Below are 16,367 nucleotides of genomic sequence, written 5' to 3' on the forward strand. Positions count from 1 at the left end.
CTTTGTTTTTATCTTTTTACGTCATCATTAATGGCCGCATCAGTCTGAGCGTTTGTTAAACTGCTGCCATCACAACACTCACTGATCGTAAGTCCCTGAGATCCTCTTACACATAGACATATATAATAAAGGCGCTTATCATATGATATCTATGCTCTTATATCACTGGTTCAACAATGTTCATGAAGCTAAGCTAAAGCTAATGTGGACTGGTGTTTGCAGCTCTCAGCCAATCACGTGCAGCCTCTGTGACACTTCCAGCTCTACGTCAATGACGTAAACGTTTGTGTAGTATCTAACATCACATATCTAGTCTATAGGGTTGCCAACTTTCCCAAGATCAAAAAAGGGACAGAAATTTTTGACCCGTAATAAGTGCCACATAACACTGACATTTCTTAATTTATACAATGACATTGAAAAAAAAATCTATATTTAACACAATTTTGATAATACTTAATATTTCAAACCTTTATTATTATTATTATTATTATTATTAACTGGACCTTCACATACATATAATAAACACAATCAATACATAAAAACATTTCAAAAGCAACTGAAGAGAACTTTAAACTCACCAAGTCTACTTCTTCCAAGGATATTTCTTGCTGCTCTGGATTAATTCCAACAGTTGTTTGTCTGTTTGCACAACCCGGAAAAAGTGTTTGTATGGCAAGTCACAATTCACAGATATCTGAAGTTCATTCTTGATTAGCTCGGTGCTGCAACTATGGCCCATAGTTGACATTAGCATTATCTGCTGCATAAGCAGTGATATGACTGGTGTCCAGCTCATGCTTTTCCAGGCAGTTTATTAGTGCATTATAAATGCCACTAGCAGTTTCATTATTGTCTTCATAAAAGTCCAGTAACTTGCACTGAACTCCTTCAGACACGGAGAAATATCTGACACACACTGGAAACATTTTTCTATTTCCCTTGTTTGTGGCATCAGTTGCAACTGAGAAATATACAGGCTCACCTTCAGTGGAGGAGAGATGATCCAATATATCCCGCACAGTCTTTGGTCCCAAAACATTCCTAGTAATCATCTCAGCTTTCGTTCGTCCCATGTGCATCTTCTTCACAATGTTTGAGTCATTGAACAGTGCACCGTTGAGCGTAACCAGACAGTCCGTGCTGCTGTAGCTTAATCCATGTTTAACTGTATGGTACACATACGCGGCTTCACTTGCAGCTATCTGGTCATTTTCTGCTGTTGATGTGGCAAAGAATGTACTAATATTACTAGCATCTTTAGCTATTGTTTCCTTCTTGTGCATCTCTGTGGATGCATGTTGAGTCAGGTCATTTTCACCTCCATGGCTAATTGAAAACTCACGTCGGCACAAAGTGCAAAAAGCTTTTGTCGCGTCACCGCTGACTGGCTTTACCCACGTCTTTTTTTGCCTCCCACTGCTTGTTGAAGCTGCAAAGTCTTTTCTTCTTAGCTATGCCTGGTTTATCCATATTATATTGGACTGCGCACAGTTACCTCGGTGTGACCGCTCACTGGTTAGATCCACACAGCTTAGAGCGAAAGAAAGACATTTTAAGGGCCATCATACGTATGAACTGGACAATATCCATTCATCCTTTGGTATTTCTAACAAAATCACAGCTACTGTCACAGACAATGGTTCAAACTTTGTGAAAGCCTTTAAAGTTTACCAGCCTGTTCAGGGTGATGACTGTGGGGGAGGAGGATGATGATGAGACTTTTGTTGACCTTCATGATGCCTTACAAGACATAAATGTGGAAGAGGGTATGGAAGTGGATGTTGTGACTTTACCGCCACACCACAGATGTGCATCGCACACAGCAGACCTTATTTCATGCTCTGATGTGGACAAGTGGCTACTCTCAAGGCCAGACATAAAAGCTGTATACAGAAGTGCCACCTCCAAATGCACAGCTTTGTGGAATAAAGCCAGCCGTTCCACAGTGGCTGCAGAGATAGTGGATGAAGTCCTTGAAAGAAAGCTCCTTGTGCCATGCACAACTAGATGGAACTGGGTTGAAGGCCATCACAGATCGGGATTACCAGTTCCTCAGGGAATACTGCACAGTGATTAAGCCACTGACTGTAGCCCTTGACATTCTTCAAGGTGAAGACAACTGTTATTATGGCACCCTCCTACCCACACTGGAGACCTTGATCTCCAAGACCCTGGACTTAAAGAGTGGCCTCCAAATCCTTGGTGACCTTCCAGAGGCTGTTGTCAAGGTAAGAGCTAGTATTTCTTTCAAATACACTGAATACGTATTAATTATGAATTATGAAATCAAAATAAAATGAAATGTTTATCTCTTCTCATGGTGTGTGTGTGTGTGTGTTTCATTTCAGTCAATCAAAACCAGATTCTCAGAGGTGCTGGAAAGCAAGACTGTCATCTTGGCTGTGGTGACGCTGCCCAGATTTAAACTACGTTGGCTGCGGACGCAGGAAATAAAGAACAACGCCAAGGCAAGTCTGCTAGCGGAGTGCCAGAAATGTGCCCAAGATGAAGATCAGCTAACAGGTAGCAACGCACCAATGCACAGCCTCAGCACCAACTCATCCTTTGAGGATGAGGACACCTCTGCTTCTGTGGAAAGCCAAGTTGCTGACTATTTAAAATCAGGCTTACAAGGGATGGACATTCTTAACGGATTCCCACTAATAAAGAAAATGTCACTAAAATACAATGCAGCCGCTCCATCCAGTGCCCCCGTAGAGAGACTGTTTAGCCTGGGTAAGCTGGTCTTCACCCCAAAGAGGAACAGACTGACCAACAAGAAGTTTGAAATGCTGCTGCTTCTTAGATACAACCAGTGGTTTGAAGGGAAGGAGAGTTAGGCTACATGGGTTAGTCGGATACATGACTGATACATATGAGTGTTTTATAAGGAGTGTTTGGATGGTAAATTAATATCTAGGAGCTAAAGTTCAATCTTTAAACGCATTCCATCTTGTTAAACTGTTTTCTTAATAGAGATAAATAAATACAGCAGCTTGTGTCTTCCAGCCTATTTAGTTTGATTTGTTTAATTAAGAATACGACTAGCTAAACCCTTTATTGTTGTTTAAATATTTACTTTTGTTGTGAACAAAATAATACAGGTTTATTTACTTGACCAGTTGTCTCAGGTTGTGAGAGTTTGATTTAATTTGCTATAAAGTAAAATGCACTTAACTGTTTACTTTCCAAGATTAAGTGCAGGATTAACCTCTTGCTGTCTGTTGATATGCAACAAATATCAAAGGTTATGTGTAAGCACCTGTCTGTTTTACTCTTTACAACTGACCTGTGAAAACTACTAAAAAATCTGAATTCTTTGACATATAACAACTTTTTTTTTTAACAAATACTTACTTTCCTTTGGTAATGAGTTACTTTTTTATAGAGTAATCCAGTTACTAACTCAGTTACTTTTTGGAACAAGTAGCGAGTAACTATAACTAATTACTTTTTTAAAGTAAGGTTCCCAACACTGATGATGTAGTTCATACATCTATAACATATCGAGGATGTAGTCCATAGATCGATAACATATCTATGATGTAGTCCATAGATCTATAACATCCAGGATGTAGTCCATAGATCTATAACATATCTAGGATGTAGTCCATAGATCTATAACATACTTTTGATGTAGTCCATAGATCTATAACATATCTATGATGTAGTCCATAGATCTATAACATATCTAGGATGTAGTTCATAGATCTATAACATATCTATGATGTAGTCCATAGATCTGTAACATCTAGGATGCAGTTTATAGATCTATAACATACATATGATGTAGTCCATAGATCTATAGATATCTATGGTGTAGTGTATAGATCTCTAACACATATATGTGTAATCCATTGATATAGATCTATAACAGAGATGTGTAGTGCAGGGGTGTAAAACTCATTTTAATTCAGGGGCCAAATATGGAGCAGTTTAATTTCTCGTGGGCCACAGATTTTATGCAGAAAAACGAGTAATTTTAACATTATTGTTCCCTAGTTTACGCTTCTTTGTATTCATAAAATACAAAATATGTAAGAAACTGACAATATCCAAGCAATAAGTGACAGATTTCAATCCCAACAGCATCTTCACTTTCAATTTCCTTGATTTTGTGACCAATTCATATTTAATTATAGACGTAATATTATGTAATAATTAAAAAAATTATTATTTACTCAGGAACGATTGGTTATAGAAATGTAATGAATTACGTTACTTCTTTTAATATGTACTTCAGTACAAGTGAAATGACTTATTTAGAAAAATACTCACCTCTGCTGGTTTGTGTATTTTCTTGTGTTTTCCAGCTCTAAACAGTGGTATTATGGCAGAGCTGTTCCACATCAACACCCCCCTGCTGGAGAGCATCAGCATATCCAAGCTGGTGGGAACCCCTACCTATCTGAAGATGGAGAACTCCCAGCCTTCTGGATCCTTCAAGATCCGTGGCATCGGACACCTCTGCCAGCAGGTGGGAATGTCCCAATGTTCCCAGTGAAAACCACCAAATCCATTCTTTCCATGTGTCATTGCAGCTCGCTACAAACTCCAGAGGAATCGTGTGTTCTTCAGGTGATGGAGCAGCGCGCTGCAGAGGAAGCAGCAGACTGACGGTGTACTGACGGGTGTGGTGTTTGCAGGAGGGAACGCTGGTGTGGCTGCAGCTTATGTAGCACGGCGAATGTCCCTGCCCGCCACCATCGTGGTCCCTGCCTCGTCCCCCCAGAATGTCGTCCAGAGGCTCCGAGATCACGGTGCCAGCGTCAGGATTGTTGGAGAGGTAACGAAAGAAAGCTGCGAGCGTGAGAAAAAGACCAGGGCCCGTATTCACAAAGCATCCTAAGGCTAAAAGTAGCTCTGAGATAAAATGTAGAATTTTAAAGGTCCAGTATTATGCTATATTTCACCCATCTCCAGTTGTTCTAAGAACTCCAACAACATAGAATTCAAGGTTTATTTTCCCAAACTCACCTGTTTTCTTGAGTTTTAGTCTTCTGAAAAGTCACTTTCAGAGCGCTCCTAAAAACATGCATTCATGCATATGTATGAGTGGGTGTAAAGACACACTGCTTCAGCATGTGTGTTTATCACAGCAGTAGCAGCAGTAAATCATTAATAGTCTTCCTTCTCCTCCTTACCTCTTCTAACCACAGGAATAATGAATTTAAGATGATAGTCCATTGTTTTGTCCAACCGCTGCATCGTATTGGGTCACAAATACGTCAGATCATCCCATAAAGACAATACAAGGTGGTATAACTGCTACTAAAAATGAAACTGATTGTGAGCGTTCATGCTGCTCTTCGGATTATCTTTAAACTGAACATTAATATATTAACTGTGAGATCAACCTGCCTTTGCTATGTTTGTTTTACCTGTGAGGTAGTTTCAGAGGGAGGAGCTCACATTCTAATAGGGTAGGAGGAGCCAGGATTGTCAGGAGGAGGAGTTTCCACCTTATGACGCATAAGGGTGGAAAAATCCAACTCGCCCGTTTGGAGCTGACTTTTTACAAATTGTGGAATAACAAGGGAGAGAGGAACCAGAACCTTTTCAACCTTGGTCCTCTGAATGAGGCTAAAGGAATGTTTATCACTGTAGCAAAACCTTTATGAAGTTAATTATTCATAATACTGCCCCTTTAAGATTTAAGATTTTTCTTAGAATTTTCCCTTACTCACAAAGCATCAAAGCATCTTAGGCCCTAAAAGAGCTCTGAAGATGAAAAACTGTTAGGAAGAGTCAGGATAAAAAGTCTTAGTGTGTCTTAAAGAGACAGAAAGACAGAGAGAAAGAACATATATCCTCTGTACATTTAACGACAGTGATTTAATAACACGCTACGGACTTGACCGTGCAGGGATAATAATTGTGGTTGTGCTTTATCAGCGATACGTGTACTTTTCCCATACAGCGTGGTAACGTAGTAGCATAGCAATAATAGTAATAGCAATAATAGTGCTCCGTCAGCACTTTCACAGCCTTGTATTGTTGCGTGATTTGTTCGTCCCAGTGACGTCCACCCCTGAATACTTAACTAAAAGAGCATATATAACTCTAAAACATTCATACAATTATTAATATCAAAGTAAGCGATATCAGCAGCTATAGCCGTAAGTAGACCACTATGACTATTCTTTTATTCATTTTTTTATTTTTATTTTTTATTGCAAGTCAAATAAGTAAAAACACAAAACCAAATCAACAACAAAAAACAGACAAAGTACAGAATGAAAGCAGTTATACAGTACACAGTCTATATTACATTATTAATAGTCAGGTGAGGTGGAGTAATAAATGATAAATGAAACATTATTAATGAATCATTATTACCAACAGCGCCGCCCCGGGCCCCAAGGCCCCACCCCCAAGCACCGTTGCTCCAAACAAACCCGACTGGCGCCCCCCACCACCAGCCAACAGCCCCCCGCCCCGGGACCAGAGTGCGACCCAAACCTCAAAGGAAAAAGTTTATTGATTGATTTTTATTTGGTTCTTGTATACAGTGGTATTTTTGAACAGACCACCCCTAACCCATTTTCAATAGTTGAATGAATTTATAAATCTAAGTTGGTTAATTACTATTTGAGTTGTGTTTGGAATTATGTTAAATGGTAAATGGACTTGATTTATATAGAGCTTTATAACCACACTGAAGCAGTCTCAAAGCGCTTTACATATCAGCTCATTCACCCAATCACTCACATTCACACACCAGTGGGACAGGACTGCCATGCAAGGTGCTAGTCGACCACTGGGAGCAACTTAGGGTTCAGTGTCTTGCCCAAGGACGCTTCGACACATAGATCGAACCCCCAACCTCTCGATCAGAAGACGACCCACTACCACCTGAGCCACGGTATGTTTTGACTGGTTTTGAAGGTTTGGACAGAGCCAACACCCCCCTGCAAAGCGCATCCAGAACGAGAGACAGGGACCCTCCCACCACGGGCGGGGGACAACCACCAGGCCCATCGCAAATGATCCCCCCCAAAAAGCCCATTCAAAACAACATCGCCCTATGACTGTTTTGCTGAAAAGAATTAATTTCATGATTACACATTACACTTTTTTTTATTTTCCCCCAATCACATCATACCACACCTCCTCACTAAGATAAATGTTTCTGTCCCTCTTTGCTCAGAGTTGCTCTCAGAAACTTCCTGAATCACTTTTAAACTAAAATTCCTGCTCGTAGGTTTTAGACTAAGTTAGAAACTCTCTGAGAGACTCTGAGAAGCTTTGTGAATACGGGCACAGCTGTGATTTAATGGCCCTCGCCAGAGTTGGGGTCAGTTATCATTGTAATCGCAAAATTGGTAATTAATTTCAATTATGATGTAATTAGATTTGTAATCGTAATGGAAAAAATGTGTTGCTGTTGTAATTGTAATTGAATTGAAAATGAAATTGTATTTGGCATCAAAATTCTACAAAAACTGTCATTTACAATTTAATTAAATGCATCCCTGTGGAACCATGTCAGTTCTATGGCTTACACATACGTAGTTAACAATTAGTAAAACATGTTTCATATTAAGTTTACCGGGCAGTTGTCTTGAGGATAATTTTATCATTTAGGGGGTATACTGACAAGGATGAAAAGGATCCTACACCCTCACCATAAATATTAATACCAATATTTCATGGATAAGAAAGCCTAACAAGGTAACCAAGAGATGAGAAACAATTTGGATGATAGATAATATTTTTCAGTGTATTTTACAGCTGATTTAAGCATGAGTCAAAACTGACCTGTTATCATAAGATATCATTTGTTATTAAAGGCTCAGTAATTGTGATTAATTGTGATTGGACTTTAGTAATTGAGAATGTAATTGACAGTTGGGGGAAAATAACAACTGTAATTTTATTTGCACTTGGGAAAAATGCCAGTCAATGTAATCGTAGATGAGTTGATAATTGAAGATGTAATTGTAATTTAAAATTGTAATTGACCCCAACCCTGGCCCTAACCCTTCCAGGTGTGGGATGATGCTGATGCTGAGGCTGTCAGGCTGTCGCTGTCAGAGGGACTCACCTACGTCCCCCCCTTTGACCACCCGCTGCTCTGGTAGGATGTGTGTGTTAGCACAGAGGGATGCTGGCATGGGCATCGGACTGGGGGGGTAAAGGGTCCAAACAGAGAGGGCCCCCAGAAATCGTTTATATATATATATATATATGTGTGTGTACGAAAATGCATTAAAAAGCTATTATTCGTGCTGCCTTGGGGCCCTAGCTACCACCCCCTTTAAAACAGTGCAAATGGTATGACCCACATGTACAAGGATCAAAAGATAGACAGCAGCAGGAAACCATGTCTTTACTCAAGAAAGGACAACCAGGTCAAAAACGCCAAAAAAGGAGAGGGAGAGAAGATGAAATGAGGGAAAGCAACTGCTACTCAATTCTTCAGAGGTGAGCTTTAAAACACAGGTAATATATTATTTCGATTTAAATTAACTACGTGCATCTAAATGCTGGAACGTTCCTTTTGCACGTCAAATCCTAATTGGAAGTAAAATTATTTAGAAAAAAAGATTTTGAAGACAAGTTTTTTCCTGCCACCAAGTCTTAATTAGGTGGCCAGAGGGTCCCCGTGATTCTAATTATTCTATATTTACCTTTTGTTAACCTTTGTAGCGGCATATTAAAGAATGAATAAATAAAAACAGCACTAATAAGAATAATTATACACACACGCAGAAAACACAGAGGTTGTAAGGTAAACTGAATAACAAGGTGCAAATGAATAATAAGGTGCCAAGTTAAAAATATTAAAATAATGATAATGAATTAAAAAAATATATAGGTATATTTAGATTATCATATTATTATATATTATATCAATATTTTTATATCTAAAAAATGTCTCTGGGGCGCCCGACATTTGTGAAATGAAAATGGGGTCACGACCTGGAAAAGGTTAGGAACCTCTGCATTAGGTTATTGTGAAGACAAAAGAAAGCTTATATAAGAATGCAAGAATACTAGTATAGTTTCCGGGCGAAAAAAACAAGTGTACATAACTTACATTAGGGGCCCCACAAGATGGTTTGTACCCAGGGCCCATAATGGGGCGCTTTGGCCCTGGATGCTGGGATGTAAAGTGAGCCGCTCCTCTTCTCAGGAAAGGCCACAGCAGTGTGATGGTAGAGGTGGCTGCTGCTCTGGGTCCTACTGCGAAGCCTGGAGCTGTGATTGTGTCTGTGGGCGGGGGGGGCCTCCTGTGTGGGGTGGTGCAGGGCCTCCAAAACGTGGGCTGGATGGACGTGCCTGTTATTGCCATGGAGACGGTAGGAGCAGACTGCTTTAATGCTGCAGTGAAAGCAGGCAGACTGGTGACCCTGGAGAACATCAGCAGGTCAGCTTTGGTTCACGTGAGTCACATGAGGAACGTCTGTGAGCGTAACCCGAGCTCTGCCTCTCCTCAGCGAGGCCAAATGTCTTGGAGCCAAGACGGTGTGTCGGCAGGCCTTGGAGTACAGCCAGAGCGGAGAGGTGACCATCATCTCAGAGGTGGTGAGCGACCAGCAGGCTCTGCAGGCTGTGCTCACCTTCCTAGGTTAGTCACGGACCACACAGAGCAGACGTCCCCACAGCAAACGCACAAAATGACTCAAAATGTACACACAATTATCAAAAACAGCACACAAATTCTATATCAAAATACACAAAAGGACAAAGAAAATCTACAAAAGAACAACAAAAATACCCACAACTAACAGAAAAAAATACAGAATTTGAAAAAGTCTCAAAATAACAAAAATATATGAAATGTTTCATACAACAACAGAAACTCCAAAAACACCTTGCGTGACCCTGAGATCAGATATAGTCACTTACACTGTACAGTATATTAGTGGTGTAACGATTAGTTTTAGCAATGATTCGATTTGAATCATGATTCGCTGTTGCCGATTCGATTCAAGGATGATCTTTGTTAATTTAGAGGCTTCTGGATAGCTAGTGTTAACGAGCTAATGCTACATGTGCCGCTGCTGCTGCAGTGGACGCTGTCTGAAGGAAATGGTGGTGGATGGTGGACACAGTGAGTGACTCCTTTAGAATATTTTATTGATCCATTTCTCCTTTACCGGCTTCTTCGTTTTGTTATTGTCTGCTGGCACGCATCGCGTGACGTCACAGACGGCCGACTTATTAAAGTACTTTTAAAACACATCCATATAAAGTCTGCCGTGCTTAAATCTAATGCATTTTTTCTTTGTATCGATACACTCGATTAAATACCTTTTAAAACAATTTTAGATCCATTAACGTTTTCTGAAATGACAACTTGCAGAGCACAGATCGATGTAGTTGGATCTTAGGAATATAAATTAATTCATTGTTCAAAAGTTTTAGAACCCCTAATCTTTCCAGTTATTTATTGCAGTTCAAGTCGTGCAAGTCCACTGAATAGCTTGAAATGGTACAAAGGTAAATACTGAACATCTAGAGGTTAAATAAATGTTTGGTTTCCCAAAACTGAAAAATAATGTACATTTCAGAATTATACAAATAGGCCTTTTTCAGGGAACACGGAGTGGATTAAAAATTTAAAGCTGTTCTCTACAATTTACAACCTCCTCTGTCTGCATACAAGCAGTGTTGGAACACTGGTACCAGACCCTCATGAGCATCAGGTGAACAGTATTCTTCATGGATTCCATGATTCCTTTTTTCAACTCAAATTGCTTATTTGTTCTATGCTTTCATTTCAGAGTGCAATGACACAATAAACTGAATAATTTTCAGTAAAAAACTGGAAAGAGTGTGGTGTTCTAAGACTTTTGACTGGTAGTGTACAGTATATATAATATAGAAATTATGGCTGTGCATAAGCAATAGAATCTGGTTTCAGTGCACATTTCTCAGAGATGCTCTTTACTACATCCCGACGGTCCTTGGTTTTTGTTATAAAGTTATTTACTTGGATGGGATTAAACCAGATCTTGTAAGGCGTGCAGAAAGGTGGGAGCAGGACTTGCAAATAAATAAATGCAGTGGGAGCAATGCAATTCATGAAATCTGGAACTGTTTACTCTGATTGTTTTAGCACAGGAAAAATACTACACCTGACAAGCAGGTGCAAACACACACGCAGAGATCTGCTGCAGTAAATATGGACACAAAACACATCAACAATGGAAAAAAAGACTCCAGTTAAACTTTCGAGTATAAGAAAACAATTCAAATAAAACAATAGTCAATATTAACAGCCACTGAATGAGAAAATAAAGTGTGAGTGTGTGTGTGAGGGAGAGAAAAAACTTCACACCTGCAGAGGTGTGTTTGGAGTTTGGTGACGTTGCGGTGGGGAGAGGATGCTGTGTACACAGCTCTGTTGCTATGGACGCACTGCTTCAGTGATATTTTGACCGTCAAACTCTTGTATCGCGTTGATGGAAGGGGCATCAGGCCAGAATCAGCTGATCGATGCGTGTGGTGACACAGCGCTACTCAGGAGGTCAAACGTGCTGGATGTTGGTTAGTAGATCATCTTAAAATGGTGCTGATCGACTGATTTACAGACTGGGTTACTGTATTAACTCAGATCAATGGCATCAACAGATCAATAGGACGGTTTCTGTCCAAATCTGCCTTGCTTTTTTCAGGGCAGCTCTGAGTTGCTGAAAGTTTTTAAATCACATTCAGGACACTGTCTCTTTAAGAATATGGAAACAGCCCCGTGAGCTGCAGCAGATCTCTGCTACAGCGCAGTGACAGAGAGTTAGTTATAGAAGAGAAACACATGCAGAGTTTTACAGAACAGACAAACATCTGCACTGAACCTCTAACAGACAGTCGCTAACACAGCTGCACTGGGGGGAGGGGGGGTTAGTTTTTTAGACGAGTAAACTAACACTATCACACACACACACACACACACACACACACACACACAGCGAGAGAGAGCAATATACAGTAAACAGTGAACATAATTGGGTAGTTACATACCATCTCAGACGATGTCTGACTTCTAGAAAAATTTAGGCACAAGGAGACATGGATTGGTCTGACATAGGTTATCTCGGTCAGTCAATCAGAGTTACTCGAGCTACAGCAGGCCGCGAGGACTAAAGTTCATCATCGTGAAAAAAATAAAAAGAGTACTGAATGGGGAAATATAAGCCTGAGAAATGTCAAGTGTGTGTGGTGTGAGAATGCGTCAAATTACGTGACTGTCACTCTCAAAGCGTGAGGCTTGGCAGCTCTGTACACACACTGAAGGCTGTTTACCTCTTAATCCCAGACCGGTCTGTTCCCCAAAACCCTTTGACTTATTAAACCTTGCGTCAGCATCTGACTAGCAACCCTAAAGCTGATTCCTTCTCATTCATCAAAAACTGCAACAACAGTCATGTGGTTGCTGATGTTCTTGGTGATGTCGTTGCTGATGTTCTGCTGTAGATGAGGAGCGAGTGCTGGTGGAGTTAGCGTGTGGAGCAGCGTTAGCAGCTGTTTACAGTGGGCTGGTGAAGCAGCTGCAGGATGAAGGTAAGGGACAGAGGCAGAGATGTTGCTAAAGGATCTTCTGACACTGACCCTCTGCCCCTCATCATCCCAGGTCGTCTACCTGTGCCTTTGGGCCCCCTGGTGGTGGTTGTGTGTGGTGGTGGGAGCATAAACTTGGAACAACTGATCAACCTCAAACACAAACTGCAGGTTTGAGTTCACAGTGAAATCTAATGGAAACATGATGTAGAAATGCTTTAGATGTTTCTAATCAACAGCTCACAAGTCAAATAGACTCTACTGAATATGATGATTTGAATCACATTCATGTCATGGTTCGCTCCTCTCAGAGGAAACCAGTTTCCATCCCAGTTTCACTCCATAACATGTAAAGCCATGTCTCCATTTCAGAGTTGTTCATGTTCAATGGCTACATGCTGTATGTGCTGTAGATTTGACATGTTTTATTTAGTGGTGGAACTCAATTACATTTTTTTATCTAATTAATTAGAGAATGTGGAATTAATTAATCTAGATTAATCTTCTGACAATATTTGATACAAGAAGCAATATTTTTCCAATTTAAATGGATTTTGGTATATGATTGAATCAACGAAAACAATAAATATGATTAAACACCAAACTTGTTTATTTTTTTCATCACTGATGCTAGCATAATATGTAATATGAATAAAGAATATTATGATTGTATTGTTCACAAAGCACAAACTTAAATTTAAGTAAGCTATATTCATGCTTTTCTGGATTTTTTGTAAACTTTCTGAAACAAAAACCAGCACTTAATACAGAAATTCCAGAAAAGTGGAAACTGAACAGTGCAAAATAGTTAAAATATCAGTGGCATGAAATAAACAGAGCAACTGATTAAACTGATGAATTTAGTTTGAAATAGTCTTTCTACATAGCAGTTGATAAGTTGGGTCAGACAATGCTATCTGTAACACCGCTTCTAGCCCCGCCCACATCCTGTACCACTGAGAGTGGTCGACTGTCCACTACAATCATTTATCCAAAAGCTAAAAATCAACGCCTACAGAGCACCCCAACAACTTCTCCTCAGGTTAACTGTGTTATTTTCTTTACTGCTTTATATTTCTGTAATTAATTAATCAATCGCGATTAACTTCCTGTTTTTGCAGGGTCAAAATGAAAATGGCTCTTGTTTTTTCAACAGCGTTGCCCAACTTGCCAGATTTTTTGTTCACTGATGCGGAGGTAATCACAATGGTGAATACCCGAACAAATAAACTTGATAAGGGGTATAAGTTCTTCCATAAATAATATATCCACAGCTATCAAGATAAGAAAAGAAGTACTTTTGTGAACTAACCTCTAGCTACAACATATGACGTATAAACATTGTGCTAAAATATTTGAAATGTTTAAAGAGAGGCATGTTATAGACCTTTAAATTATATTTTAACATTCTGATATGTGTTTGTCTTATTTATCTGTGAGTGGATGTGCCGTAGCAGCTTTAGCCTGGCTAGCTTGCTGCCGTTTAGAAGCCCTCTTGAAGGCAGACTGCCTCTTTGGTGGTGCAATAAAATTATTCCAGGGAAAGAGAGATGGAACAGCTCCACTTTTAAGTTGACTGATGGTAACTGGATCTGCTGACTAAATCCTCCTGAGTGAAGTGCCGGCTGCATACAAAATTGCTCCCTGGCTTTATACAGAATAACGGGCCCTCATCCCTCCTAACTGCTTAGATGCACTGCCTCCTTCAGTCTGGGTCCGTCGGAAAAGTGTGGTTAGACAGGTACGGCTGTTTTCTTGCCCCACAAGAGCAACTAGGAACAGAACAAGTGCAAACACGCTGAGACTGAGCCATTTTTGTCACTGTCTAACGCTATAGCAACAGGAAGTTGTTGCACACCACTTCTGGTTTGAAATGGGGAAGTGTGAAAAAGGTCTATTGTTTTACATAAGGTGTAGGGTGGTGCTTTTGAGCCCCCGTCAGCTCAGATCTGTAGCATATGACCAGAGAGTGAGAGGTTGTTGGGGTCAGATCTGAGATAGAGAGCTTAAGGTAGTGGCACATTGATAACAGATATTTTAAAATTAGTCGGGAACATGTTAGTTTTTGAAAACGCTCCGTGTCCGTGTAAACAGGGAAACAAAACTTTCTGCATCACGGGCATGTTCACTGATGCTGCAGAGCCTCAGATGTTAGCTTTAATTAGACCTGACCTAGCCCGTAGCCGACAGAATACGGCCTGAACCAGAATAAAGCCGATCTCTCTTTAATCCTGAGTCCATTGCTGCCGACACACTATTCACATCTGTGCACAGCAAGCACATGTAGGTGAGTTTTTTATTAACTCAGCTTTGTTTAAAAGCCACTTGTTCTGCATTAAACTGTAAACAGAACGGCAGCTTCGTGTGATGCTACAGACGCTACGTAGAGGTTTAATGCTGCAACACAAACGGCTCAAAGAGCTGCTCTGTACATGTGACACACAGCAACACGAGTCAAAAACTAGTGATTTATACATTTTATAACAACATTTATTCATGTACCAGAGGAAAGCTTCCATTCACCTCCTCAGCAAACAGTTATGCGTCATCTCGCGCTAATCAAAACATATCATCTTCACCGCGCAGAGTCCGACCCGAGTCTGTGTTAAAAAGACAGAAATTAAGCCTGACCCCCGGGTTTTGTCCAATACAGCGGGGCAAAAAATATTTATTCAGCCACCAATTGTGCAAGTTCTCCCACTTAAAAAGATGAGAGAGGCCTGTAATTTTCATCATAGGTATACCCAGAGGCGTTGCAACAGGGTAGGCAACACAGGCAATTGCCTAGGGCCCCAAGCTGAAGGGGGCCCCCGACGGATGGCTGACAGTCAATTTCAATGACAAAATAATGTAACTGCTTTGAGATGCTGCAGCGACATCGCATCGAAAATCCCCTGCATGGGGCCCTTTCTGAGTAGTCACTGGCTAGTTGCTAGTAGGGGGCCCCGACAGACGGCAGATATCAGTGACACAACTTGAAACCCCCCGGACACATTACAGTAATACGTCAGGAACCTCCCTAATGGGGCCCCACTACTACCAGTCCCTGCATCAACGTGCTGATGTTATCAAACACACCAAAAAAATTAAGCGGATATATCCCTCAGGGCTCATGAAAAGAAGATGAAAACAAGAAGAGGATGAAAAGAAAAAATGTGATAGTGGTAAGTGAGAATGTGTAAGATATGTGTGTTACATTATAAAAATGTTTGTCCCAGATAGTCCCAGACACTTTGTCCCAAACTCCCAGTCATCCACCCAGCACCAGAAATGTTAACTGCACATTTAAGTCTGTGTAAAGTGAATTCAGCCATTTTCTTTTAAACACATTCATATAGTGTGTTTATATGTATATATTAATCATTCAAATTTGACAGTGTGGTTAACAACAAACTTAGAGCACATATTTATTCTTACTTTACACCAATTTTACCAGCTTTATATTAAGAAGTAGTCCAGCTTTGCTTACACATCATAAGTTTTGTTGCTAATGGCTGTGTACATACTGTACATTTATAGCCACACTATAAGTTAGTCCTTTGCTGCCAATGATATTTTCTCCCAGAATAAAATGTTGTCAAATGGTAAAACTGATACATCCATAAATGTTCTGCTATAGCCTAAATGTTACATTAAATAAAATGTAAACATGAAGCATTAAAGTTGTTACTGCAAATGAATGTTCATTAATTATTCCATACATATCTCAAATGTTTAGTGTTTGTGTAACATGCACATTTCTTTTCTTTACTTTATACAAGCCAACCAAATACATTGTGCTCTTTTCTTTTTTTTCTTCCTTGAGGTGCTTTGTTAAAGTTTTTTGGACGACCACCACCACAACACCACCAACATCA

The 16,367-nt window shown here is 40.1% G+C and overlaps 1 protein-coding gene across 2 annotated transcripts; it reads left to right on the forward strand.

The window, feature by feature from the left end:
• Positions 1–22: 22 nt before the first annotated feature.
• sdsl (serine dehydratase-like) lies at positions 23–16,027 on the forward strand. Of its 2 annotated transcripts, XM_028437411.1 has the most exons (12): positions 25–87; positions 2,113–2,231; positions 2,352–2,471; positions 4,317–4,480; positions 4,545–4,581; positions 4,650–4,789; positions 7,995–8,083; positions 9,143–9,376; positions 9,447–9,577; positions 12,427–12,513; positions 12,584–12,681; positions 15,618–16,027. In XM_028437411.1, exons 4-12 carry the CDS (start codon positions 4,334–4,336, stop codon positions 15,624–15,626), a joined length of 972 nt encoding a protein of 323 aa, XP_028293212.1. In that variant the 5' UTR covers positions 25–87; positions 2,113–2,231; positions 2,352–2,471; positions 4,317–4,333; the 3' UTR covers positions 15,627–16,027. The 2 variants fall into 2 exon arrangements, with proteins under 2 accessions (XP_028293211.1, XP_028293212.1); XM_028437410.1 differs by lacking the exons at positions 2,113–2,231; positions 2,352–2,471 and having other exon boundaries at positions 23–87.
• The last annotated feature ends 340 nt before the right edge of the window (positions 16,028–16,367 follow it).

Source organism: Gouania willdenowi, chromosome 22 (genome assembly GCF_900634775.1).
Source record: "Gouania willdenowi chromosome 22, fGouWil2.1, whole genome shotgun sequence".
In the NCBI taxonomy this organism is placed as follows: domain Eukaryota; kingdom Metazoa; phylum Chordata; class Actinopteri; order Blenniiformes; family Gobiesocidae; genus Gouania; species Gouania willdenowi.